Source organism: Typopeltis vanoorti, chromosome 9 (genome assembly GCF_054136105.1).
Source record: "Typopeltis vanoorti isolate ZY-2024b chromosome 9, IOZ_Tvanoo_1.0, whole genome shotgun sequence".
Taxonomy (NCBI): Eukaryota; Metazoa; Arthropoda; class Arachnida; order Uropygi; family Thelyphonidae; genus Typopeltis; species Typopeltis vanoorti.
Window position 1 is genome coordinate 125156794 of NC_143557.1, and position 27760 is coordinate 125184553.

A 27760-nucleotide genomic window follows, 5' to 3' on the forward strand; every position below is an offset into this window, starting at 1 on the left:
CCCTAAACAAAAAGCTGAGAACAACACAACATCGCATGGAAAGAAGTATGCTAATAATAACATTAAGAGATAGGAAGACAAATACCTAAATAAGATCTCAAACAGGTGTCACGGATATTGTAAAATACATTAAACAGGCTAAGTGGAGATGTGCTGACCATATTGGCAGATGCAGTGACAGGAGATGGACTAGAAAAACAACAGAGTGGAGACCAATGGATGGAGCAAGACAAAGAGGAAGATCGAGAAGGTGGAGGGATGAACTAGAACAAATTGCAGGAGTGAGATGGATGGGAGAAGCAGAAAACTGAGTGATCTGGAAATTCATGGAGGAGACCTTCGTCCAGCAGTGGACAGAACCAAAAGGTTGAAAAAGAAGACCTTTTTCCACATTTCTGCAGATAAATAATTTTTTTTATTGCATTTCTATTTTACCCACGAGAGAGAGAGAGAGAGAATCAGCAAAAAGAGCTTTTTTTACTGACTTCTAGAAAGATAAAATAAGAGAAGCTCTGGTAGCTAAAAAAGAAAAAAGAAAAGTCTTACTAAAAAGAAGCTTCTGTGCTGGATGGCAGACTCTGAAATAAGCACGGTTAATTAGCATAAGTTAGTGTTTGTAGATCTGAGTATTAGTAGGCATTATATGGAGTTAGTATTAATTTATGTATCCAGAAAAAAAAAAAAGAAGGTAGTTGCTAAACTTAAAATTCATTCAAATGGCAAATTTGATCTCAAGGTGAATTCTATTAGGGTAATAAGAAAGAAAGAAAGAAAGCATACAGAACAATTTTATGGTGTTTCTTTTCATATCTTTGAAGGTCAAGATACTTTTCTTTCTCACTGAATAAAATCCATACTAAATTTAAATGTGTTTCATAAAGCTGTGCCTTAAAACATGTAACAAACTTCTGTGAAGTCAAAAGACTCATCAAGAGAGGTCTACTCTACTCTCCACTCAACAAGTAATACTATATTAAACCAACTCATTCATGCTCCCAGCATTCTCAACACATTCCAATAATGAATTGTGATCACCCCCCAATTTTATAGTGTTTCTTTTCATATCTTTGAAGGTCAAGATACTTTTCTTTCTCACTGAATAAAATCCATACTAAATTTAAATGTGTTTCATAAAGCTGTGCCTTAAAACATGTAACATATTTAACAAATCTACTCTCACTCCCCTCTTCACCACACCTTTACACAACTTCCAGTGATCGCCTCTTGATCTCTCACTATTTGCTCTATGTATAATTTCTTCTGTATTTAATCTGATAAAATTCCCTCATTAACTTAAACATCTATCATATCACCTCATCTGTCTCCTTTTCTTCAACTTCTCCTCATAACCACTATCCAAAGTCCTGATATTGCATTATTTACTTATCATGGACCCTCTCCAGAGTTACAGCATCACAGATACTGTAACTCTGTGATGCTGTAACTGAACCCAAGTGTTTAAATGTGAGTACAAACAGTCTATGTGTGGTGTGACCAATGCTTTATAGTGGCATGACCAACTCCTCATCCCTACATGTCAGTATGCACCTTATCATAGCAGTAATGTAGTCTTTGCAACACTTGGCAATATGCCTTGGAAATTTAGGCCAATGTTTACCATTGTCCCCAGATCTAGAATCCAACTCCTGAAGCAAGTTCTTCCAATACAGAACACTTATCAAATTGCAACTCCACTCATTTCCAAACTAAATCTTACTGAAGGGAGGTAACATCAGCATCACTCCTTATAACTCTAATTTTACATCATCAGCAAACAACCAAAGATCCTTTGTAAATCCACATGAAATATAATTAACAAATAAATTACATGGTAGGGATCCATGATATAACACTGCAGCACACCAGTAGTTATGTCTGTTTTCTAGGACAATGCCCCCCACCAATCCAATAAAACAACCTGTGGGGGATCTTTCAGTTTATATCCAGTCCATCTAACCAATTTATTATCCAACCCTATCAATTCCCTGGCTTGTACATCAATCTATCAAATCAAATCAAATGTAGCAATCTATCAAATTACTTGTACGAAATTCAAGAATCACTGTATATGACTTTCCCTTATTCAACACATTTGTTACCTTAACATAAAATGCAAATCATGCTAAAGCAAGACCTACTATCAGAAATTTATACTGACCATTAAGAGAATCCTGTATTCTATTCCTAATTAACCACTCTGATAGCTTAATTAAACAGCAGATATATAGGCTGGTCAATAATTGGAAACTTGTTCCTAGAACCATGTGCTATGCAATACTACTATTTTGCCCTCTTTCTATCTCTTAAGAACCCTTCTCACTGCAACTCTTATTATACAACCAGATCAACAGCATAGCTAACTATTGTGCATATTCTCTAATAACTCAGACAAATTGGAAAAAAAAAACTATTAACAGGAAACTGGTAATGAAATCTTGATTACATGAACTGAAGTAAACTTGCATTTTTTTTAACATTTTCTCTGGCTCTGTGTTCCCTCATAACTTTGGGAAGAGTTGGAATAGTGGAAAAAAATATTACTTAATTGCTCCATATTTTTTGTTTCCATATTTTGCGCATTTTTATATTATCAATAAGTTCATTTAAATTGTTTAGATGAGCTATATCTACATAATGCACTGTTTAGGCAAGAGAAAAAATTAGTGTAGATGAAAAAGCAAAAATTAAACTTTTTTTAAACAATCTGAAGTGGCAGTCTCTTATTGATTAGCCTAGAAACTGAAAATCAGTGCACAAAAACAAAATAAACAATAAAGAAACAGTTTCTTCATTTATTTCTGTGAGTGCACAGCCAGGACACCCATCTCTTTCATATTATTTTGTTTTAATGCTTTTGAAATGGGTAAGTTCTTACAAAACTTGTTCAGGTTTTTCAACTTACCTATTTGTTTTTAAATTAATGCAATATATAACTCCAGTCTGATCTCCTAGCACAATATGTTCACCATTTTCATACAAAGCGGCTTGGACGAAGTGCACTTTATGTCCACGGAGTCCATTAGGAGGTTCATTTGTTATGCTTAAAAACAAACTTAAAAAAAAATATTATATATTTAAAACAAAAAATATTATATATTTAAAACAAAAAATATTATATATTTAAAACAAAAATTATTAATATTCAAGTTTTTTTTTTTTGAAGTTATAAAAATGCATTTTATATTTAAAAACATACATTATTAATGCTTCCTTTAGAAAAGATGTCCAGCTTTGCTTTCATGGCAGTAATTCCCACATATAAATTAAAGATGCCAAGAAATTATATTTTTAGTTTAATCCTTTATTCAAGTGTAAGCAAATAAAAATTTGCACGTGAAGTAACATCATGACTGGGCTACTTGTATATAGAGGCTAATAACATCACATTAATTGCCTTAGTATCCCATAATGCAATGCACATATCCTTACAGACATGAATAATACTATGCATTATGGAAAGGTGGGAGCCATCAGTGGGAGCCAGACAGAAGTGATACCAAGGTTGAAGTAATGCAGAAATCATATGTTATTTCACATGCAAACATTTATTTGATTATAATAAATTTAGTTTAATCCTTTATCCAAGTGTGTGCAAACAAAGTTTGCACCTGAAAAGTATCTTCAGGACTGGGGTAAAGTGGTACAACACCAGGCGACTCTTTGCAAAGGTAGAGCAAGCTACCAACACTCCTATCTCAGTATCTCCCATAATGCAAAACACATCTCCTTGCGGATATGTATAATGTTATGCATTAAGGGAAGGGCCAATACCCAGACTAGTTTCGACCTTTATTGAGGTCTCTTCAGTGGGAGCCAGGCCCAAGTGGAGATACCAAGGCAGAAGCATTAGCAAGGCCATCTCCTCCTATAGGAGCTGCCAGTCCTGAAGATACTTTTCAGGCGCAAATTTTGTTTACACACACTTGGATAAAGGATTAAACTAAATTTATTATAGTCTGACCAAGTGAAAAATAAACTTTCAACATTTATTTGGTTACACTGGGATAAAGGATTAAACAAGAATATAATTTCTTGGCATCTTTAATTTATGGTATAACCAAGTGAAAAAACTTCTTTCAAACACTTTTCTCTAATCCAGAGTATTTTAGTAATAGGCTGTGACATCTTTTGACTACTTGTATATGAAAATGTGACTCCTGCATTACTTCAACCTTGTATCACATCTAATCTAACCTAACCTGGTTCCCACTGATGAGACCTCAATACAGGTCTCATCAGTGGGAACCAGGTGAAACTGGTCTGGGCAGTGGCCCTTCCCATAATGCATAGCATTATACATGTCCATAAGGATATGTGCATTGCATTATGGGATACTAAGGCAATTAATGTGAAGTCATGAGCCTATGTATACAAATAGCCTAGTTGTGATGTTACTTCACGCATAAAGTTTTATTTGCTTACGCTTGGGTAAAGGATTAAACCAAGAATATAATTTCTTGGCATCATTAATTTATAGTATAACCAAGTGAAAAAACTTTCAAACATTTCAATATGTGTATCTCATATATTGTATAAAAATATAGAATAATCTATAGTTTATTTGACCACATTGGAAAGAAAATTTACTATTTTAATAATTGAGGTGTCAGATAATTGAAATACAATAATATGGTGCTGTAGATGCAAAAGTTGGTTAATTAAAGGATCAAACTGCAGAAAAAGAATGGATTATTGTGTTTGTGTACAGTAACAAAAAAAAAGTTGGTGATTTTAGATCTTTTTAGTCTTTGAATTTCTTTTTGTGTCTGTCCTAATACTTCCCTAATATTTCTATAACTCTAACCTTTGATATCTCTTAGCTATTCTTGATTACCCAAACACATTGACATGAATTCATAAATGTGAAAATAACAAATCAGCTGCTAGTTTAATTTAATATTATTCTATTTTGCATGAAATATAGCATCCCATCAGCATATGGTGTGTAGTATCATGACAGACTAGTAATAGCAGTAAAGATGGGAACTATTAGGAACAAACAGAAAAAGAATTAAAGCTACAAAAAGAGCCAGAAATCTTTTTTTTCTTTTTAACTATCTGATCAAGTTACATATTATACAAATAGTTCAGAATAAAAAAACAGACTACTTTTGAGGTTTACATGATCATATCTTCCATCATTTACTTGCTTAAATTTAGCTAGTGCAACAGCATCATCACAGCAAGGCCCACATGATCTTATCAAAACAATTAATGAGCAATACAAAATTGGTCTGGACACATATCCACTAAATATGATGGCCACAGCTGAAAAATATGAGGTTATATATATTTATTTTATTTTTTTATGTTACCCCCACATAGTACATTTTGTATATTTGATGGGGTAAGGATTTTTTTTATTAATTTTATATATATATATATATATATTTCTTTTTTTTGTATTTTTTTAATTTATTTTTTATAAGTCAATGAGAGAACCAAGAATATTGTTGAGAAAGACTATCATGAGAAGTTATATCTCAATGATTACCTGCTTTCAAATTTGTGTGGAGCATCAATTTTTAGCAACTAGAGGAAAGTCCGAAATAGTGCTGTAGTTGTCTTTCCTCTCATCTGATGAAGTGGAGGAATTCATTCCACTTAAGTGTTCATCATCCTGCACCGTGCCTGTCATTTCATCTCAGATGTGCTGCATTTTTCTTTTTCATACTTTCAGAATTCATACACCTAAGAGATAATTACTTGAAACAACACATAAATGAAGGGACTCATGGCGTGAGAGTGTTGGACCTGGTCATTGGGCATATGCATAAGTAAGGTGTCCTCATTACCTCCAATTGGTGAGAGCAATCATGTGGTATTGACTTGGGAGGTTGCAAAATTTGTGGATTTCTCTCTTAAGAAGTGGTACATATGGAACTATAGGTTAGGTAATTATAACAAGCTTCGGAGTGAGCTTACAGCCATTCCACTGCAGAACATATTGCAGGGGAAAGATGTTAGCAACGCATGGGATATAATCAGAAGGTATCTGAGGAAGGCAATATCAGAATGTATTCCCCATGGTCAGGAAGACAAACAAGGTAGGTGTTAGATGGATGAGTAGTAGTATCAGGCTTGATCTGCAAAAAAAAAAAAAAATGTTGTGAAGAATTTACAAGTAGAAAGGTGATCGGCACATCCATGAGCAGTACAGGCTTAAGCTAGGAAGGTTATAATCTGAAGGTTATACTCATAATCTGATTTAGCTTTTCTTACCAACATAGTAAGAAAAGCTAAATCAGATTACGAGAAGACCTTAGCCAAGGAGATCAAGGGTAATCCCAAAGAGTTCTTCTGCTAGGTGGCAAGTAAAAGGAAAAATGACTTTGGAAGGATAACCTAAGTGGGTGCTGATGATAATGAGGTGACCAATTCAGATGTAATAGTAGAGTTACTGAGTGATCACTTTTCAAAGGTACCCAAGTGAGGATATCTCTGTACCTGTAGCAATAATTAATGTGAGAATTGAAGTTAATAAATCAGAGGTACTTAGTATATTGCAGAATTTAAATGCAAACACTGCTGTAGGTTTAGATGGAATAACAGCTTGGGTGTGCAAAGGAATTGTCAATGCCTCTTATTTGGTTATTTAACTTAAGTTTGAACTCTGGTATGGTCCCTAGGAAGTGGAAGGAAGGCAAAGTAGTTCCTTCCAACATGATAATGAGGTGACCAATTCAGATGTAATAGTAGAGTTACTGAGTGATCACTTTTCAAAGGTACCCAAGTGAGGATATCTCTGTACCTGTAGCAATAATTAATGTGAGAATTGAAGTTAATAAATCAGAGGTACTTAGTATATTGCAGAATTTAAATGCAAACACTGCTGTAGGTTTAGATGGAATAACAGCTTGGGTGTGCAAAGGAATTGTCAATGCCTCTTATTTGGTTATTTAACTTAAGTTTGAACTCTGGTATGGTCCCTAGGGAGTGGAAGGAAGGCAAAGTAGTTCCTTTGCATAAAGGTGGCTCTAAGACTGCAGTAGTTAATTATAGACCAATCACCATCTCAGAAGTAGTAGTAAAAGTATTGGAAAAGTTGATTAAAGACAGAATTCAAGAATGGGTGGATCAGGATATGATACTCTATAGAGGCCAACATGGTTTTGTTAAAGGTCGATCTTGCCTTAGTAATTTATTAACTTTTTATAATAGCATGATATCTGAGTTAGACAAGGGAAATGGCTACACAGTGATACTCCTGGATTTTGCTAAGGCTTTTGACAGGATTCCCCATGGAATACTGTTGTGCAAATTAGAGCAGATGGGGATGGATACTAAACTGGTGATATGGATAAGAGAATGGCTCAGGGAGAGATACCAGAAAGTGGTGTATGGAGGAGCAGAGTTCAGGATGAGGCAGATGATCAGTGGTGTGCCTCAGGGCTCTGTGCTTGGGCCAATGTTGTTTAATTTGTATATAAATGATATAAGAAATGGCTTGAAGGGAGATATTCAGTTGTTTGCTGATGATGCAAAGTTGGGTAGCACAATAAAAAATCAAGCTGATGTTGAGTTTGCAGAATGATTTAAATAAGCTGGCAAAATGGGCAGTTCAGTGTGGAAAAGTGTAAAGTTGTGCATTTTGGGATTAAAAGATTGCCAACTGTGTGCTACATTGATGGAATGGTACTCCAAGAGATTGATGAGGCTAGGGACTTGGGGGATGTTGGTGGATAGGGAGATGAAGTTCAGAGGGCACACTGCTAAGGTGTCCAAGACTGCACATAGGATTACTTGGTTGCTGAAGAATACACTAACATCCAGAGATAAAGAGGTTATTATTCCCCTTTATAAGCCGTTGATACTTCCACATTTGGATTACTGTGCTCAAGTCTGGTCACCTGGATTCCTTGGAGATGAGGAGGTTGTGGAGAGGGTTCAGAGGAAAGTGATTAAGTTGGTGAGTGATGTAAAAAATTCTCCCTACATTGGTTGGTTGATAGGCAGAGAAGAGGGGATATGATAGAAACATTTAAATTACTAAAATGTTTTTATAAGATCAATGCAGGGGAAATATTTCAGCTGTGTGATAGTGATGGAAGAACAAGAGGTCATCCCTGGAAATTAAGGAAAAGTGTGGTTAACAAGGGTGTGAGAACTAGATTTTTCGCCTGGAGGGTGGTGAATGAGTGGAATGCATTGCCTGACTCAGTTGTGAGTTCTTCGTCTGTAAATGAATTCAAGAAGAGGTATGATAGATATTGTTTTGATAGGTTGAGTCACCTGCGATGAGTCTACTGACTTCATGGAGATACCCACAATAATAATAATAACGATTATTAATTATCATAGATTTCTCATTGATATCTTATTGATGATTAATTATCATAGATTTCTCATTGATATCTTATTGATTATTAATTATCATACATTTTTCATTGATATCTTATTAATTATTAATTATCACAGATTTCTCATTGATTATTAAATATCTCACTGATATATAATTATTATGACGACACATTATGAAGACCAAACTGTTGGTCTTGCTCATGGGAAATTGATTTGTGAATAATGTGTTCTACACAGTTCTTGTGAAAATGAACTTAATAAAATTGATGAAATTGAATTTAAGAAATATTAATGCAACTGAACTTAAACCAAGTCAAGTGAACTCAGGAAAAAAAAAAAAAAATCATTACCATCTCTTGAGTGAATATTTAAGAAACTAGTTCATGATTGTCACAGCTTTTAAGTTAAAGAAAATTGACTAATTTACTGATATAGGTAGAAATCACATTCATAATGATTCCACCATTCAATTAATCAGAAGCTTGGTATCATAAAACCCTAATTCATAAAGCAAATATAATTTTCATTATGAGCCTTTATGAAGTAGAATATAATTTATTATATAATCATTATGGGGGACTTCAACTATAGCGATATAAACTGGGCAGAGGATACAGCATGCAGTAATAAGGAACTGAATTTTTGGATTTCTTGAAGGAGAACTGTCTTAGGTAGCATGTGGTGGAGGGCACATGAGGATCAAAAGTTTTGGATTTGGTCATAGCATCAGAGGATCTGATTGTGACCAAGATGACATGCTCCTCTTCTTGGCTGGTGAAAGGGACCATGTAGTCTGACTTGGAGGATGAATAGGCATCTGAAGGTATCAAAACAGAAAGAATTTATATGAAATTATAATGAAGGCAACTATCACAGACTTAGAAACCAGCTTGCAACAGAACAATAGATGAAAGAATATGAAGGAAGAGGGATCATTAGTGCATGGGAGACACTTAAGAAAAAAATTGTTGCCAGCTGACATTATATACCTCAAGTAAAGAAGATAAAGAAATTTTGAGTCAAATTGATGACAAAAGGAATAAAAGGGAAATTGCAGAAGAAAAAAAGATTATGGAAGGCATATAAAGAGAGAAGTGGATAATAGTTATTATTTTTATTACATTAAGCCTCCAGGAGTCCAAGGACTCATTGCAGGAGGACAATCTACTTTACTACATGCATCTCACCGTCTCCACTACTACTTAATTCTCCTACTACGACACTACTACCATCAATGCCATTTACCACCCATCATCAGCAACAATGGTATGTTTTGTCTGTAAATTGCATGTGTTCTGAAGACTGAGTTGTCCATACACAAGGGAAAAAAACAACTACCTCCATATGAGATCAGTTAACTCACCTTGAATTGAAAAAGCCCATATAAAGATTCCTCTCATAATGACGAGAACTGAACCCAGATCTTTTCCAATTGAAAGGTGCAACATTCTGCTGTTCTTCCAATTGCGCTATGGAGGCTACAGCAGCAAAACAATGGTTGCATGAGGAATGCAAAGATCAGGCTAGGAAAGTGACTAGTATCGTAAGAAGAGAAAAATTAGAATATGAGAGGAGACTGGCACTACAATCCCAGGAGTTTTTATGCTATGTGGCAAGTAAGAGGAAAAATGATAGGGGACGGATTACCTTGCTGGATGGAGATGAGAATCAGGTGACCAAAGCAGATGACATAGTCAAACTATTTAATGATCACTTTATTAGAGTGCTCCATCCTGGTACTACAGGCTTTAATCCTAGAACGATAATGATGGTGAAGTATTAGAAGTGAATGAAGAGGATGTATTCCAAATACTGATTACGCTAAATGTCAATAAGGCAGGAGGCCTAGAAGGAATTTCACCACATGTTTTAAGGGAATCTGCTATGGAATTGAGTGTGCCATTAACTTGGCGTTTAATGAAAGTCTTGCAATGGGGTAGATTTCTGGAGAGAGTGGAAGAAAGGTAAGACCAGGGCCTGCACTGCAGGAGGGCACCACTACAAGGTGGGCACCATTTCAAAGTGTTAGAGTGAAGTTTCATTCTTTCTTTAAATTTTTGTAAACGAATTAAGTAATAATAATTAGGTAAGTCAATATAATTGCTGCAAATTTACGATTACAAAAAAAAGTTACAAATTTACAAAAAATTCTTGTAAATTTTTTCCACATGATTATGACAAAAATAAAAATAAATAAATAAATTGCCATTTGTTTGAGGGGGTGCCCATTTCAGATTTGCAGGTGGGCAATGTCCAGCCTAGCGCTGGCCCTGGGTAAGACAGTACCATTGCATAAGGGTGGTGGTAGAATGAAGGTATCAAACTATATATCAAACTGTATTTTTTCTGTAGTTAAGATTTTGGAGAAACTAGTAAGAACTTGCTCGTATAGAGAATTGGAAAGATGAGGGTAATATTATTTATGCACACCAGCATATAAAGGGTGCCCTGATTTTAGTAATCTGGTTACCTTGTACAACAGAGTAAAGAGAGCAGTGGATGAGGATAAGGCATACACTGTCATTTTTTGGGATTTTTTTCCCAAGGCATTTGACAAGGTGCCACATGACAAGTTGATTTTTAAGTTGGATCATATGGGTTTGGATATCAGGTTTGTGGAATGGATTGGCTCTCTGATAGATATCAGATAGTTGGATATGGGCAAGCAGTAAGATTAAGTGGAGTTGCACAGGGTTCAGTCCTGGGACCATTAATGTTCAATCTTTATGAATGATATTGTCACAGGACTACAGAGAGATAGTCAGTTGTTTGCAGATGTGAAGCTTGGGAGGGTTATTAATAATAGTGCTGATGTTTTGGCTCTTTGAATGAGGATTTGAATAAACTGAAAAGGTGGACAAATGAATAAGGATATCAGTTTAATGCAACTAAATGTAAGGTTTTAAAATTTGGGATCCACAGATGGGATACTTCATACTCACTTAGTGGAATTATACTGGAGAAAGCAGGGGATTTTGGAGTGATTGTGGAAGATTTGAAGTTTTGAGGACATATTGCAAAAGTTATGAACACATCTCAGAGAACTGCGGTTGAGGAGAACATTGACTATGAGAGATAAAAGTGTGCTGATCCCATTGTATAAGCTTTGATCAGGACCACATCTGGATTTCTGCACTTAGATTTTTTCACTGGGATTTGAAGGGAATGAAGTAACCTTGGAGAAGGTGCAGAGACAGATAACAAAAATGATATCAGGACTGCACAGAGATAGACTGATGGCATGTAGACTGACGAGTTTAGTGGATAGAAGGCAAGGGGATATAACTGAGACATTTAAGATGATTTCATCATTCTACCGTATTAACACTGAAGAGATTTTTCATATGGTAGGGAAAGGAGCAAGGACAAGGGGCCATCCCTGGAAGTTACAAATTAAGGTAGTGAGTAAAAGGGTAAGAAGTAAGTTTTTTGCCTGAAGAGTGGTAAGAGCATGGAATGCATTACCTGAGAGGTGGTGAATGTGCAGATTGTAGATGAGTTTAAGGAGTGATATGATAGACTTTGTGTTAGCTAGTGTTGACTTCCCATGAGCTGTGACTCCATGGAGGTCAGGAAAATAATAATACTGTACTCTACAAAATAGTCTTATGTCTAACAAATATGAATGAATCATGAAAAAACTCTCCTTTAATGGCTATGTCTGTTTACAATCACTAGAAACATTAATGAATTATAATGACAGACAAGCTGTATCAGAAAATACTCACCGCATAACCATCCCTTATGTGAGGTATGTCAGAAAAGATAATTTGCATTTAAAAAAAGTATAATTATTCTACTCTGTTTTCTCTATATTTCCATATTCAAATTTCCATAGCTATCGTAGTGATTCATGTTGAAGTTTCTGGAATAAAAAATATGTAGAACAGGAAAATAAATTATTTACTAACTAAATTGAATATCTACACACTGATGTTTCAACAGCTCAAGCTAGCATTATCAGGTATGTTAAAGACACACACACACACACACAGCGAAGAATGGGAATAGCATAACCTCGAGAATACAGACATATGCGAGACAGTGATGCTATACAGCAATCTTTTGTGATTACTCCTGATGGAAGGGATAGGGTGGAGCACCAAAATTTGTGCAAGCTTACACCATCAGTTTTACTGCAACTTACTGGGTTCTAGAACATGAACTACTTCGAGGGATAATCTCTGTAATGTGAAACAGGATCTGTTTAGTAACCTGACTTTCTTCTACCTAATGATATGGTCTTCTTCCAAGGAATGTTGTTCTAGTCAGTTTTTAGAATGCCCATACCAAATATACTTTTTATTTTATTTTCTTCTTACCAAGGTAGTTCATCCTGTCTGTCCAAAATACTGGATCTCTACATTAACAGGGGATACTACAGACAACTAGGAAGGGGAGAGAATCCCAAAAGTCCTTGATTCATCTCAGGATGGAGACTATGTCCAGAGGTTTATAGAATGTTTTAATTTTTTGCTGTTTTAGGAGTGAGCCCAGTCTATTTGTTGTACCTTTAATGTTGAGTAGGGATATGAAAAAAAAAGTTTTTTCTTTTTTTTTCTTTTAATGTGTTATAACCATTTTGTTCAAAAAAGTATAAGTAGAGCCTGTTGTTTCACATGAAACAGAAGTTCTGAGGATGAAATCTGTTCTGCCCTGGAGAATAAAGTTTTGAAAATTTTCAAAACTGAAAATTTTCAAACTTTTGAAAATTTTTGGGCAAGTCAGTGATGTGAAATGGCATAAAGGTGTGTGTGTGTGTGTGTGTGCATGCGTGCTCACGAATGCTTACAACAGACCAAATATGTGAGGGTCTTCTGGCTGCCTTGCAATTAACATGCCTAAGGCTAGAGACTTTTTTTCCCCTCTTCAGCAGTAAAAATAGTTTGGGAGTGAACATTATTGAAGAAGTGTAAGAATTCTTTTAGCCCTAGTAAATGATGATAGCAGTTGCATTTACAATGGTTGAAATTTAGCTTTTTATTCAGCACAATTAAACATCTAGACAGACTGTAAACAAGAGAATATATAGCCTATATTTTTGTAAATTTATGTATTTTTAATAACATTTTTTTTTGCATTTTAGTACAAAAGTAAAATTAGGATAAAATTTACTCTCCCTGTAGGCTAAAGTTTTGAAAAGTTTCTAAGATTTTGGGCAGGAGTCCAGTGATGTGAAGTAGCATGTAGGTATCTGCATGTTCTTTTCTTCATATAGGGTGTAAGAAGAAAAGAACAAATAAGAACATTTTTTGTTGTTCTCATCCTCAGAATCTGCATTTCATCTAGAACAGGCTCTACTTACACCATTTAAACAAAATGGTTACAACAAAAAAATAAATAAGTTGTATGGCATGCAGCTCAGCAATAAAGCTAACACATTCCAGGAGAATTTGACTGGATGTGTGATCATGAAAAACAGTAGCAGAAGATCCAACAGATGACCATGACACACATATACATACACTTATGTATATGAACTAATGGTAGTGACAATGGAGTGGCACAGTGATGTGAGAGTCAAAGCAGCAAATAGCAGGGATATTATGTATTATGTACATTGTGCAGAGCTTCCAAACGAGACAAAATATGCTATACCAGGCAAGGATCTTATTTTTAAAATAAAGTGATAAATTAATCACTTTACTTTACAAAATAAAGGAAAGGAGAATAATAAAGGAAAAATTAGATTGTGAAAAGAAGTTAAGATGAATAGGCCAATGGAAGTATGAGAGAATCCATCTTTTGTTTCGGTAAGTAAAAAAAAATGACTACAGAAATAATAAATAAAAATTAAAAAAAAGAGCAGGCTCATTCACATAAGATTCCTTGCAGAATCTTATCTGTGACCAATAACATAGCTTTGAGCAGATAAATCCAAGCTATAGACAAAGAAGAGAACATTGAACCACACTGAATGTTCAATGCACTCTTGCATTTTTCTCTTAATTGATGGATGGTGAAAGGAATGTTAGCTTCTTGGCAAGGCACGAGAAGTACTGCTAATGGCTGCAAATGAACTGAATGAAGCAGATATTAAGAATGGCAGTGATAGTATGAGTAAGGCAGAAAGTTTGAGGCTGTCTGCTGTGATGATGAGAATTACAGGACAAAATACACAGTTGCATATTACTATAGAGCAGAGGCAACTGAAGATGACTTTAATCTGCCTGTGCAATTTACCTTTATAAGCTATTATTATTATAATATAGGTATCTTTGCAGGGTCAAAAGACTTATTGTGAGACCTACAATATTATTATTATTATATTATTATTATTATTATTCGTGGCACCTCCAAGGAGGCCGAAGATTCATCGAGGGAGGACACCCACTGTATTCTCCATCTCCACCGTCACACAGCGCCTCTACTATCAATCATCCACATCAACACCATCCACTGCCCACCACCACCACAAATAGTATTTTTTGTCTGTAAATTGCATGTGTTTTGAAGGGCTGATTTGTTTGTATGCAGGATGAAAAACCCTGCTACCTCCATAAGAGATCGGCTAACTCACCTTCAATTGAAAAATTCCATAAAAAGATTCCTCCTGTCACGACGAGAATCGAGCTTAGGCCTTTTCCAATCGAAGGGTGCAACATACCGTCGTTCTGCCAATTGCGCTATGGAGGCACTTGATTATTCACACAATATCTATCATACCTCTCCTTAAACTTGTTCACTGTTGGGGCACACACAACTACCTCATGGCAAACCAATTCCACTCTCCGAGCAAATAACCTAGTCTCCACAATCTTACTAACCACACTCTTTACACAACTTCCAGTGGTGTAAGACTGATGCACTGAAAATTTCTTTTTATGTCAATCTTACAGAATCCTGTTAGTAACTTAAAAGTCTCTATCATGACCCTCTCCTCTGCCTATCAACCAAACTGCATCCCATACACATCTTCAATCTATCCTCAAGCTTGATCACTTGTTTCTGAATCTTCTCCACCACCTCCTGATCTCCAAGAAATCCAAGTGACCAAATCTGTGCACAGCAGTCAAGCTGTGGCCAAATCAAGCTGTAGCCTTATAAAGAGGGATAATAACCTCCCTATCTTTACTTGCCAATGTGTTCAAATTTAAGTAATCATCTCAGCTATTTTGCCAACCCTTGCCACCATACACTACCTTCTAATGTCTATCAGCCACCTCCCATCCATGCCACCAGCCTCATATTCATTCCCATTTGCTTATGTAATAGTTTTCCATATGGTATTCTGTCAAAATGCCTTTGCAAAGCCCAACAGTAATGTGGTTTAGCCATTTTCTTTATCCAATTCTGCTATCACATTATTATAAAATGTGGATAAATTGCTAAGGCAGGGTCTACCTTTCAAAAAGCCATGCCACCTCTTATAGAGCATCTTATCTACCCACCCATTCCTGAATTTTACCTTTAGCCCACCTTTTCCAATACTTTAACCATCCACTACTCCAGAAATACTAATTGGTCTGTAATTTGCTACTTCTGTCTTAGAACACCTTTATGTACCAGAACTATCTTAACCCTTTTCCACTCCCTTGGAACCTTACCAGAATTGAGACTTAGATTAAACAAACTTGTCAGAGGCAATGCCAATTCTTTTGCACATTCTTGTAGCAGACAAGTTGAAATACTATCCAGTCCCACTGCAGTATTCACATTGATTTTTTTAAAATGTTGAGTACCTTCAGTTCAAATATCTCAATTCTCACATCAGTAACTGCAAAGTTCTCCACCTGGATGATATGCTCTTACAAAGTGATCAATTAGCAACTCAACTATTTCTACTTCTGTCATGTCCTACAACTAGCACTGAGTAAGGTTATCCTTCCACAATCATTTTTTTTCTCTGACTTGTTGCATAGCAAAAAACTCTCTTGTATTTCCTTTCAGCTAATTTTCTTTCATAATCTGATTTAGCATTCCTTACCATACTAGTTACTCTTCTTGCCTATGCTTTATATTGTTCTTGAGTACACAATACTGACATCCATTCCTTATAGCTTTTTATGCCATGGCACTGCTCCAAGCTGCCACTTAAGTTTATCGTTTTTTTTTTTTTTTTTTTATGTTGGGAGCATATACAAGAAGTTGGCTGGTCAACCTATGGTACTTTAGTACCGTATATGGATAGTAGGATGGGAAAAGAGAAACTTGTTGACATTTGATTTAAAAGCCAGTATATTGTATTCCTTAGGAAATACATCAGGGAGAAGACTGTTCCACAGTACAGCAGTAGCAGGGATGGAGGAGGAGGAAAAGAAACTTGTTCTGTGGGTTTCAAGGTGTACTGTGAAGGGATGTTGAGCGGTGGCTGTACGTGTTCCAATGGATTTAGTACAGAGTAGGGGAATTATTGATGCTGTTTCAGATGAGCATTTTTCATGAAAATATTTGTAGAATATACAAATCGCAGAGACTAAACGTCTATGTGAAAGTGGGGGAGTGAGTTGGTAAGAGATGGATCATTTATCAGTCTAATTGTTCTCCTCTGTATTGAGTCAAGCATTTTGAGGGAGCTTTAAGGAGCCCCACTCCAAATGTGAGAACAGTATTCGATAGCTCGGTGGATTTGTGATTTGTATAAGGTTAACAGCTGTTTTGAAGTGAAGTAATGTCTTGAGTGAAAGAGAAAGCCTAGTTTTTTGGAAGCTGAGAATGCAATGATTGTGATGTGTTTAAAGATGAAATTTCTCTTCTCGGAATTACCTGATGGTAATTCCTAGAAGAGAAATTTCATCTTGTCTGGGAATTTGAGTGTTACCAAAAATAGTATTGGGGGAAAATGGTTCTTTTTTGTGGGAAATAAGATAGAACTGGGTTTTACTAGCGTTGAAGTTGACAAGGTTATCTGAGCCCCATTGGAGGATCTCTTGGAGGTCCGAATTAAGGAAAGTTGTGGTTAATGTTCTGTGGGTTGAAGTGAGTTGTGTAGGGTAAGGTTTATCAAATGAAAGGGAGGAGTACAATGTGCTGTCATCTGCAAAACTGTGTATTGGGTTGGAGGTCAAGTGAAGTAGGTCATTGATGTACAGAAGGAAGAGGGTCAGTGAGAGAACTGAATCTTGTGGGACCCCAGCATTAGTTGGATGGTGGAAGGATAGGGAGCCATCTACCATCACACATAGGTGCATCCAGACAGAAAGCTGGCAATCCAACTGCAGAAGTCCTGAGACAGTCCAAATGATGAAAGTGTGCTTAGTAAGCCTTTGTGCCAGACCCAGTCAAAGGCTTTAGAGATATCAAGTGCAACTACTTGGGATTCGCCAAATTTTTCCATGCCATATGTCCAGAGATGGATGATATATGAGAGCAGGTCACCTGTTGATCGGCATTGACAGAATCCGTACTGGTGGTCGCTTAATAGCTGGGTACCTTCAAGGTAGAGTAGGAGTTGAGAATTTATGGTAATTCTCAACTCCTACTCTACCATCACTTTAGATAGGAGTGAAGTGAATGAGATAGGGCAGTAGTTAGATGGCAGCGATTTGTCATCATTTTTGGGAATGGGTTGAATATAGGTCAATTTCCAGGCTTTTGGATGTATCAGTGGAGTAAGAGAGTGTGTACAGATGGCATAGGATAGGAGTCAGTTCTGCTGCACAGACCTTCAGGACAATTGGAGGAATGCCATCAGGGCCAGGAGCTTTTTTTTGTGTCTAATTTTGACAACAGGTTTATGATCTCTTTCTGGCAAAAGGATATAAGGGACATTGTATGTTGGGCAGTTGGAATGACTGGGGGACATTTGCCATTGTCAGTTATGCATGCATTTGGAGGCAAAGTGTGAAGCGAGGAGATTAGCTTTTTCTGTGGGTGATGTTGCAATTGAGCCATCTGGGTATGATAGAGGTTGGAGTAGTGTAGGGCAAAAGTTCCTACCAATTGCTTTGGCAAGAGATCAAAAGGCATGGCTGTCGCTAGGACAGGCTGCAAGTTTCCTGCTTTTTGCCTGTTCAAATTCTGTTTTGGAATCATTCATAATTTTTTTTGCATCTGTTTTGGGCTTCAGTATAGGCACTGAAGGAGGATGAAGTTCTTAATTTGAGCCAGTTGTGGTATGCCTGATTTTTCATTTGTACAACCTTGGCACATCTTTTGGAGAATCAGGGTTTGGATAGGGGACGGCAGTTCAGAGAAGTGTGGGGAATGTATGTTATCATGCCAGTGAGAATTACTTTGGTGATATGTTCGGTGCATATGTTTGGATTGGATCAGTTCCGAAAGGCGGTGCCTTTGAATAAGTTTCGTTAAACTTGTGCTCCCGAATTTGAATTTTATCGTAATTGCAAGAATTTTTTTTTTTTTGTGCAAAATAACCAGTAAACAAAAAACAGAGGGTACTAAGGAGCCAGTTATGTCTACACAACTCGTAAGTACCCATAGTCCTTCATATCAGTTATTTTTACAATTAAAAAAACAGCCATGTGAAAGCGCCCGCTATGCCTACCGTGCATAGTAAAGATGGTGGCAACCAAGGCCAACAACGAAAGATTACTTTGAGTCCCATCAACGTAGTGCACCCGATAGCCAACAAACTGAAAGACAATACGAAGTGTCACAGTTACGAATCTGAAGTTACCGAAAGGAGAAAAGGTATATCTTGCGATTTCTACTGCAACTGGCTACGTACTTCCTGCGTGAAAATAGATGAATCGCTGCTCAAGCTTTTTATCGAACTGAACCAGTCTTGTTTCTGTTCGATGTGCCTTCCTTTAGCTAAACAGCTGCTGAACCTAGGCAAATGAGTTGAAAATCTCAAACACCTTAATAACACGATCGATACTTTCTCGTCCAAAATCCGAAAGTCGGAAACAAATCTCATGATACTCGACGACCAGTGGCTGATTGCAAGTATATCTGTACTCGCTAATGAACTCCATGATTTAATTGCATCAATGGTACACGCATCGCTCATGGCCAAAAACAGGAGACTCAATGCTGTTATTCTGAACTTTCTGGAGGAAAATGGTAAATCTTTAAAAGAAGACATAAGCAAACTTGCAGGTGAATGCAACTTTGATCCCAGGAATATCATCAAATATCATCGTTTCGGATTCATAAACAAAAGAAAGGACGGAATGAACTTTCCACATCTCGTGAAAGTAATCTGTGATACACCAACAAACACATCCAAATTAATAACGACGATAAATAGCAAGCTAAAGGACAGCTGCCCCCAATCGCATGTATGTGCTTGACCTGACCTGACTTTTGCACAAAGGGAACAAAGATGCCAACTCCGAAGACAGCTAGAAGAAAAACACCAAAATGGAGACAACAGCTGGATCATAGACTGCAAACAAACCAAACTAGTGCAAAAACCAAGCGATGCCACTAGTAGCCACCAAGGAGACTGGTATGCAGGCACTGCATAGGAAACATGCAAGATCCCTGCAGTCAAAGCCATGCCCCACAGACCCTTGCATATCCACTACACCAACATCTGTGGTCTCAACTCCAACCTTAATAGTGTCCACTATCATCCACAGTCAACCAAACCCTACCTACTCTTCTTAACAGAAACTCAAATTTCACCTTCCCCCAGCACTATTCATCTCAATCATCCATAATTGCCAGCTTTACAGTTCCACAGAAACCCTTTCTTAATTGAACTGCACATGTTGGACAACCTCCCAAAACAAGACCACATGGTCACTTTCCCTGATTAGAAATGCTGCTGTAGTTATAGATAGATCTTCTGATGCTAGTACCAGATCTAGCACACACACACTCTCTCTCAACACCATCACATGCTGTTTCAGGTAATTATCCCTTAGTAACTGTACACATTCCATTTCCATCTACCAACACATGGCACCCACATCCTCCTCTGCACCTCTAGATCTATAAGCAGCAACCAACAATATATTTTGTCCTGGTGGCTTTGATCTCACACTAGACAGCCTCAAATGAACCTTGGTTGAGGTTCTTCAGCCATCATTAATAATACTCTCCTCCTGACCTATTCTCTCTATCTTCTCTGAGAATACAATATTTATTACATTCTGACAATTAGGTCTTGCTGATAATTTTTGGCCAAGTTGAGCTGACTAATGGCAAAAGCTCCTCTCTGTTTCTGATAATTGAGGCATTTGTGTGCATGTATTTGAATATTCCCTTGGGCTCACAATTATCCATGCATAATGTCATTAACAGCCCATTCAGATCTGAAATCTGGGAAAGTGCAACCAAACTGTTTACACTCATTTCTTCTCTAGCATTCAATTTGGTTATTTACACAGTCATTCCTGCACTCTCTCACACACATTTGTCCTGGAGTGGCAGAGTAAGAAAGTCTTTACTTTCTTACTCTTCATTTTTGCTTATTTCAATAACTCTTTCATATCCTCTCACAAGGCATATTTCTCACGTTTCAAATCATTTGTGCCTGCCAAAACAATCAACTCTTTCACTGCTACATTCTGATACTTCACAAACATGCTTGATCTTTGCACCTGGGAAATATGCTTCCATTATTTCACATTAAGTATACCTCTTATCATCAAATTCACATAAAATACTTTCTGTTTACTCCCAGTTTCTTGTACTTTTATACTTTTCCCATTCGCTTTTACTTTCATTCTCCCTCTTGCTGTACCATAAGTCAATCATCATCATCATCATTATTATTATTTTTATTATGGGCGACTCCATGGAGTCCTTAGATTCATCGAGGGAGGATCTAAACAAGAACTATCAAACATTTGCGTAGTAGCTATCATACTTTGCTTTGAATTCATTCACAGTCATGGCACCCACAATACACTCTGGCAACAATAATAAATTTTGACCTACTGCGTGCAGATCTGGATGCCAGGGTTTCTTGGTGGTGATGATGATGAGGAGGAGGAGGAGGTGGAGAGGATCCAGAGGCAAGTGACCAAGATGGTAGGTTTATGGAATGAACCTTACGAGAACAAGTTGAAGATTTGTAGGTTACAGAAACTGGTTGATAGGTGAAAAAGGGGTCATGTCTCAATCATATCTGTCCCAATCATAATTACTGAGGGGTTTTTACAAGACTAATTCAGAGGAAATTTTTTAGAACAGATGTGTTGGTGGGAGAACTAGGGTCCATCCATGGAAACTGAGTAGGAGTGTAGTTAGCAAGGATGTTAAAATTAGAGTTTTTGCTTGGAGAGTAGTGAAGCAGTGGAATATGTTGCCAGAGTCTTGATGTTGAAAGTTTATTTTTCACTTGGTTAGACTATAATAAATTTAGTTTAATCCTTTATCCAAGTGTGAGCAAACAAAGTTTGCGCCTGAAAGTATCTTCAGGACTGGGGTAAGGTGGTACAACACTGGGAAACTCGTTGCAAAGGTGGAGCAAGCTAACATCACTCCTATCTCAGTATCTCCCATAATGCAAAACCTATAGGAGTTGCCAAAGGTAGAGTAGTTGCCAATAGGTAGAGATGACCTTGCTAATGCTTGTGCCTGGTATCTCCACTTGGGCCTGGTTCCCACTGAAGAGACCTCAATAAAGGTCAAAACTAGTCTGGGTAGTGGCCCTTCCCTTAATGCATAACATTACATATCCGCAAGGAGATGTGTTTTTGATAAGACCCCTGCACGCAGGGGTCTTATCAAAGCTTGATAAAGAGGAACAATAACCTTTTTGTTTCTGCTCGTCAAAGTATTCTTCAGTAACCAAGTGATCTGATGAGCTGATTTAGCCACTTATGCTATGTGCTCTCTAAACTTTAAATCGCTATCCACTAACACCCGAAGTCTCTCTGGCTTCATTAATTTCCTGGAGTACAGTTCCACCAATGTGGTATACAACTGGTAATCTTTTCACCCCAAAATGCATAACCTTATACTTTGCCACATTAAACTGACATCCATTCTCCTTTGTCCAGTCTGCCAATCTATCCAAATCATCCTGCAAAATAAATTTTGACATCATCTGTATTAACTATTGCTCTACCTAACTTTGCATCATTGGCAAAAAACTGAACAGTTCCTCTCAGATCCTTTCCTATATTTCTCCAATCACTCAAGTTCACATTCTGTCCTGTGAACAAGTCTGCATACATGTGCTGTTTCTCTAGACCCAGTCACCTCATTATTCACATTATTACTTTCATCTACTTCATTCATACTCTCATTTGTATTTCATACACTATCATTCACTGCTTCCACTACTGCAACACTTTCAGAATCTTGCCTTACTTCCATATCATCTACTTCATTCTCCAGCTTTAGACATAACTGGCATTTCTTGTGCTTGCTCATGAAACATTTCCAACACACACTCCACTCATTCTCTCATACCACAAACCATGCACTCTTGGCAATGAATATACTAAACATACACTACATTGCACTAAATCCTGCATATTGATATTGATGAAAGTCTTGTCTGCCATTTTTCTCGTATGCATCGGTGTCATGAATGCAGAACGTTAAACAACACACTTAACAAAAGTCAAAAATAAGAAGATTATAACTAAAATGATTAGTAGTATTGCAAATATTTACTAAAAATAAACTTATCTGAATAACACATGCAGAACACAGCCACTTCTAAGAACAACACTGGCATCCTCAATGTAATTGCCATTATAGGCTATTTCAACTAAGACAATACAAATAGGAAGGAGTAGCCTCTATAGCTCAGTCAGTATAGATGAAGCGCTTTGGTTGGAAAAACCTTGGTTCGATTCCTGTCAGTGATGTGAGGAACCTTTATCTGGTCTCTTTCGACTAAAGGTGAGTTAGAGTGTCTCATAAGGTGGTAGGGGATTTTTCACCCCCGAACTTGGGTTTTTCTTCCCCCAGAACAGGCAAACCAGCCCCGTCAACACAAATGAATTACAGTCATGAATATGTCCCAGCTATATGCCGGTCCCGAGCCTGGATAAAATTGGGGGTTGTGGAAAGCAATGGTGAACTATCCTGTAAAAATCTCACCAGGAATACTTTACAAAGGCACCTATGGTTGGAAACGACTGAAAGGGAAAATCAGATCAGAAAGCATGAAAGAGGAAAAAAGAGAATTTATAAAAGCAGCACATCATGGAAGGAACTTGGAGTGCAATTAAGTAACAATATACAAGAATCTGCTTTGAGTTATTTTTAACAGTTTTATTTCTAATTAGCAAAAGAGATCATGCAGTTTAATGGATGATAGTAAATCATATATAAGATTTATTTAAAAAGGAGATATATTTGGAACTATCGAGCAGGTGTGTGTGTGTGTGTGTGTGTGTGCATGCACATGCGTGCGTGTGTGTGTGTGTGAGAGAGAGAGGGGGGGGGACATCTTGCAAATGTGTCGAGGTACGAGAAACTATAACAGAGGAATCAGCAGTGCATAAGAAATGGTCACGGGTTATCTAAATATCTAAAAGAAGCTAAAACTGACTGTACCCCCTAAGTTAGGAGAATGAACAGAACTTTGAGAAAAGAGCTACATAAAAAACATTTTGTGGAACCAATATCATGTGATAACTAAGTACATGAGCAGTACAAAGAAAAGGAGAGAAGATGAAGAAAGGCAAAATCAGACTATGAAAAAGAAGTTAGATGAAGGGGAGGAAATATGAAAGAATCTGTCTTTTGTTTTAGTGAGTAAAGGAAGAATGGCCAAAGAAGGATAACGTTAGTGAATACAAATAGTCAAATGCTTATGAAATAGCTGATTATTAAACAATGACTTTGGTAAACAATATTCTGTTGAATTCTGAATGAAGAGAAATATAGATTATTAATATTCCTTTCAGAATTCAACATAATCCACCATGGCAAAGGCTACATTTGTAAATATTATTTTATGTAAATCTATTGTTATAAATTATTATTCATGTAATTGCCTTGAGTTTATTAAGTTTTATTAATTAATTTAAAATATGCGTTAGCAATAATAGAACTCTGCATTGAAATATCGCTCTGTTTATTTTGTTTATTTCTGATTTAATAGTATGAGAAACTGTATATATAAATTTAATATGCCTTATGTGAATTATAATATTTAGTTTTTATTTATTATTACCAGTGTGTAAAGGTATAATATTATGCAATACTTCTGTTTTTATTTTATTTTGTTTGTTATTATGGAGACGGGTGAGAAATAGCTGGCACGTGCATGAATGGCAAGATATTGTATTGAACGGAGAGAAGGAATTGACATAAACAGAGCACGAGAAACATTTTTGGCAGGAAAATGAAAGGGAGGTATATAAGCTAAGAGCGGAGAAAACCAGGGCTCTTTTCTTTATCAGGACGGACCACTCAGGGATAGGAGAGCATTTTAGTATAGCACAGGCAGACGAGGAAAATATGGAGTAGCAGAAAAGGAATGCAAAGGATTGCTGTAACTAGAACCTTAGTGCTGTAATTAAGCTATTAAATTACCGGGAAAGTATTAGGCAACTGAGAATAATTCTAGAAGGAATTACGGCGTGTTCCATTAGTTTCATGGAACTTTAACAGAGTGCTGAATTAATCAAATAGTGTTAAGGAAGGAATGAGCATTTTCCTTTATCCAAATACATCCATACACGTAAAGTGCAACCATTAAAAGTTCAGTTATCATTGAGAAGATTTATTCTAATTAGTGCTGCCATAGTGTGCAAAATAAATACAGTTATTAAGTGTGCCCATAGTGAAATTGATGAGCAAAGGATTTACCCGGTAAGAACTGTCCATTTATGTGTTACTTCAGTGCAGAAATATATGTGTGATTCCTCCTGTTATTCCCCACATTAACTATAACATTTTTTTGCTGAAATCAGCCGGAGTAAGAAGTATGAAGGTGTATACTTGTGAAGCAGTTGTTGCCACCATAATGTATTGAGACTTTGCTGACTGTGTGATAATAGTAAAAATTGTTATTAAGAGATTTTGTGATATTGAACACTGTTAGAAGTTAATTCAATATTGTGAAAGCTGTAAGTTTGACAGCAGAATGCTTAGAGATTGAATCTATAAGATGTTGTGACCTGTATACTAAGATATTTATATTATTTTCTTGTCAGAGTTGAGCTTAAATGTATATTATATAACCGTGAATTAAATGTTTTGTTTTATTGATTTGAAATTTGTGTTTGCCTGAATCTTGTTTATTGCACCGTTCATAAAATTATCGGACCTAGCAGGAGCCTTAAAATTAAGAGATAAACTCGGCCTGTATAAGAAATAAAGTTACTATAAAAAAATTAGTTATTGGTTGGTTCCACTGTATTCCAATAGACTAATCTAGATATAGAGTGGCGCAGTCTAAAAATATAAATTTCTCTATATTAAAATTAGTAATCAACCAGCAACTAATTACTTGTTTAAAAACTAAGTTAAAACAAGATGGCAGATCGAATACAAGGAAGAAGGACGATCCAACAATTCCCTCTAATTTTTACCAGCCAATGTGTGCATGAAAAATGTTCTGTATGCAAGTTTCCAGTCTCAGACTCCATGTGTGTGTGTTCGTGTGTGGGTGTGTGTGTGGCACAAGTTTGTTAAAAGATCTTGTGCTTTGCATGCTGAAAGAGTAAGCATTTAGGTTGCTCTTAAAGAAGTACTCAGGTTGTTCTTACTTCTATAAAAGCAACCTAAATGCTTACTCCTTCAGCTACTTAAATACTACATGCAGTTTATAAACAAATTATGTCACATTTATCCAGCCACTCAAATGTAATCAAATCTGCAGTTTTTTCCAGCCTTATTTTCACAGTGACAATTTGAGGATTTGCTGCACGGAAACTGCTAATGTAATATTTCACATATTAATGTTGTCCTTTTTTTTTTTTCTTGCTACAACCTGTAAAATGCACCCTAAATTAATTACTTAAATCCATGTAGCTACAAAAATCAGACAATGTTTGCACGAATCCAAGTGACTTTACTGGCCAGACAATAGTCACTCGAAACAAATGTCTCTGTATTTTGCTGATGTTAGTGTCAGGTCTTCCCACACAGCATAGGATAAAAGTAACTAAAAAATATGGAATGGGTTAGAATAATATTGGAGTGGAGACATTGGAGAAATTACTAAATAAAGTAAGTTTTATCATATAGTACATTAAAAAATGATCGACTAAGTCAGAAATTCTGAAAGCAAAAATTTTACACATGGCAAAATTCAAGCCTAGCAGCTACTGTATGTGTGTGTGTACTCCCTTTTTTGACCCATGTGCATGCACACACTTACAGGGAACACATTGTTGGTGAGGTAAACATTCTAGATAGATCCATTAGAGTTTTTTTTTTTTTTTTTTAATATCGATCTCATGTGAGAAATTTCAAAACCTATAGTACATGAATGCCATGTGTAGGCAAGTAGTCAAGAAGAAAGCAGTCGAAATGTTTTTGAACTAGAAATTGCATTCTTAGGGAAAGCTGTGTGATGAAGACAGTTCAGAGCGTAAAAGTAGAGGTATGAAAGAGGAAAAGTCAGATTGGTATTTTGGAGCCGCACAGTGAATGAATGTTGAAAAACAGATACTTATGTGAGGAAAAGTGGAAGAATGGTGTTAGCCAGTTCAGTGGAACAGCACCTATGAAAATAACTGTAGAAGATACATAAAATGAAAATCATAACAGACAGATTAATCAAGCAAATAGCTTTCTGCAGCATCAGGAATTTTTTGAAAAGTTTTTTTGGTGTACTACTCCATATGTGAAAACAATATTCTAAATTAGGGAAGACTGACTAGAGGAAATTTTTCTAAGCCTTTTTTCGACCGGTTCCCGAGTTAGTCGATCTCTGGCACGGGCAAGCAGGTTTTTCCTCCTGGAAACTCGGGTTTTTCATCCTGTAAACTCAAGAAAATCGACCGTAGAACCCATATTATTTTTCAGACATTAAATATATTGTGTTAGGGTTAGGGACCACGAGATGGCGGCACATTTGAGCCGTCTCTCTTCATTGCATACCGCTTAATTAGTGATGGCCTTGGGCCATCTGTCGCTGATTGGGTACCAGTGGAGATTGAACTGCCCACTCAGTCTCCAAAAGTTAGATAGGGCTAAAATGGCCTCGCCTACTCTCGTATACGGGGAAAAAAAAAAAGGCGTTAGCTGATTTTTGGGAATTTTTTTTTTTTTTTTTTTTTCGGTGTTAGGAGTTGCACAGGTGAGAAATGATGGCCTGAATGGAAAACCATACCTAGTTAGCCAACCAAATTGTATTCTTATTGTAATAAATTTAGTTTAATTCTTATTGGCTTAAACCACAAGAAAAATGATGGTACAACATGACAGAATTTCATGCCAGAAGGGGAGTCAACCGGTTAAACAAGGGCTCCCAACCCTTGTTTCTACCAGAGAACCAGGACGAACAGCGAAAAGTCAGTTACTGGAACAAATCCTGAAACACACCCCCAACTCAACATCAGAGTTCAAGATCAGTACTATTAACATAAGAAGTCTCCGTGGCAAAGAAATGGAACTAGCAGAAAAATTGTATAAGTACCAGATCGACATAACAGGGGTGAATGAAATAAAAAACACAAAAACT

General features: G+C 36.5%; 1 protein-coding gene across 4 annotated transcripts in view; it reads right to left on the minus strand.

The window, feature by feature from the left end:
• The window catches only part of LOC150103503 (TBC1 domain family member 31), a 449146-nt gene that overhangs the window by 379240 nt on the left and 42146 nt on the right, over positions 1–27760 (minus strand). For all 4 annotated transcript variants that reach the window (XM_090398075.1, XM_090398077.1, XM_090398074.1 and 1 more), the window contains exon 3: positions 2903–3052. In XM_090398075.1, coding sequence (XP_090254201.1) covers positions 2903–3052 — 150 coding nt within the window. The remainder of the gene's footprint in view (positions 1–2902; positions 3053–27760) is intronic.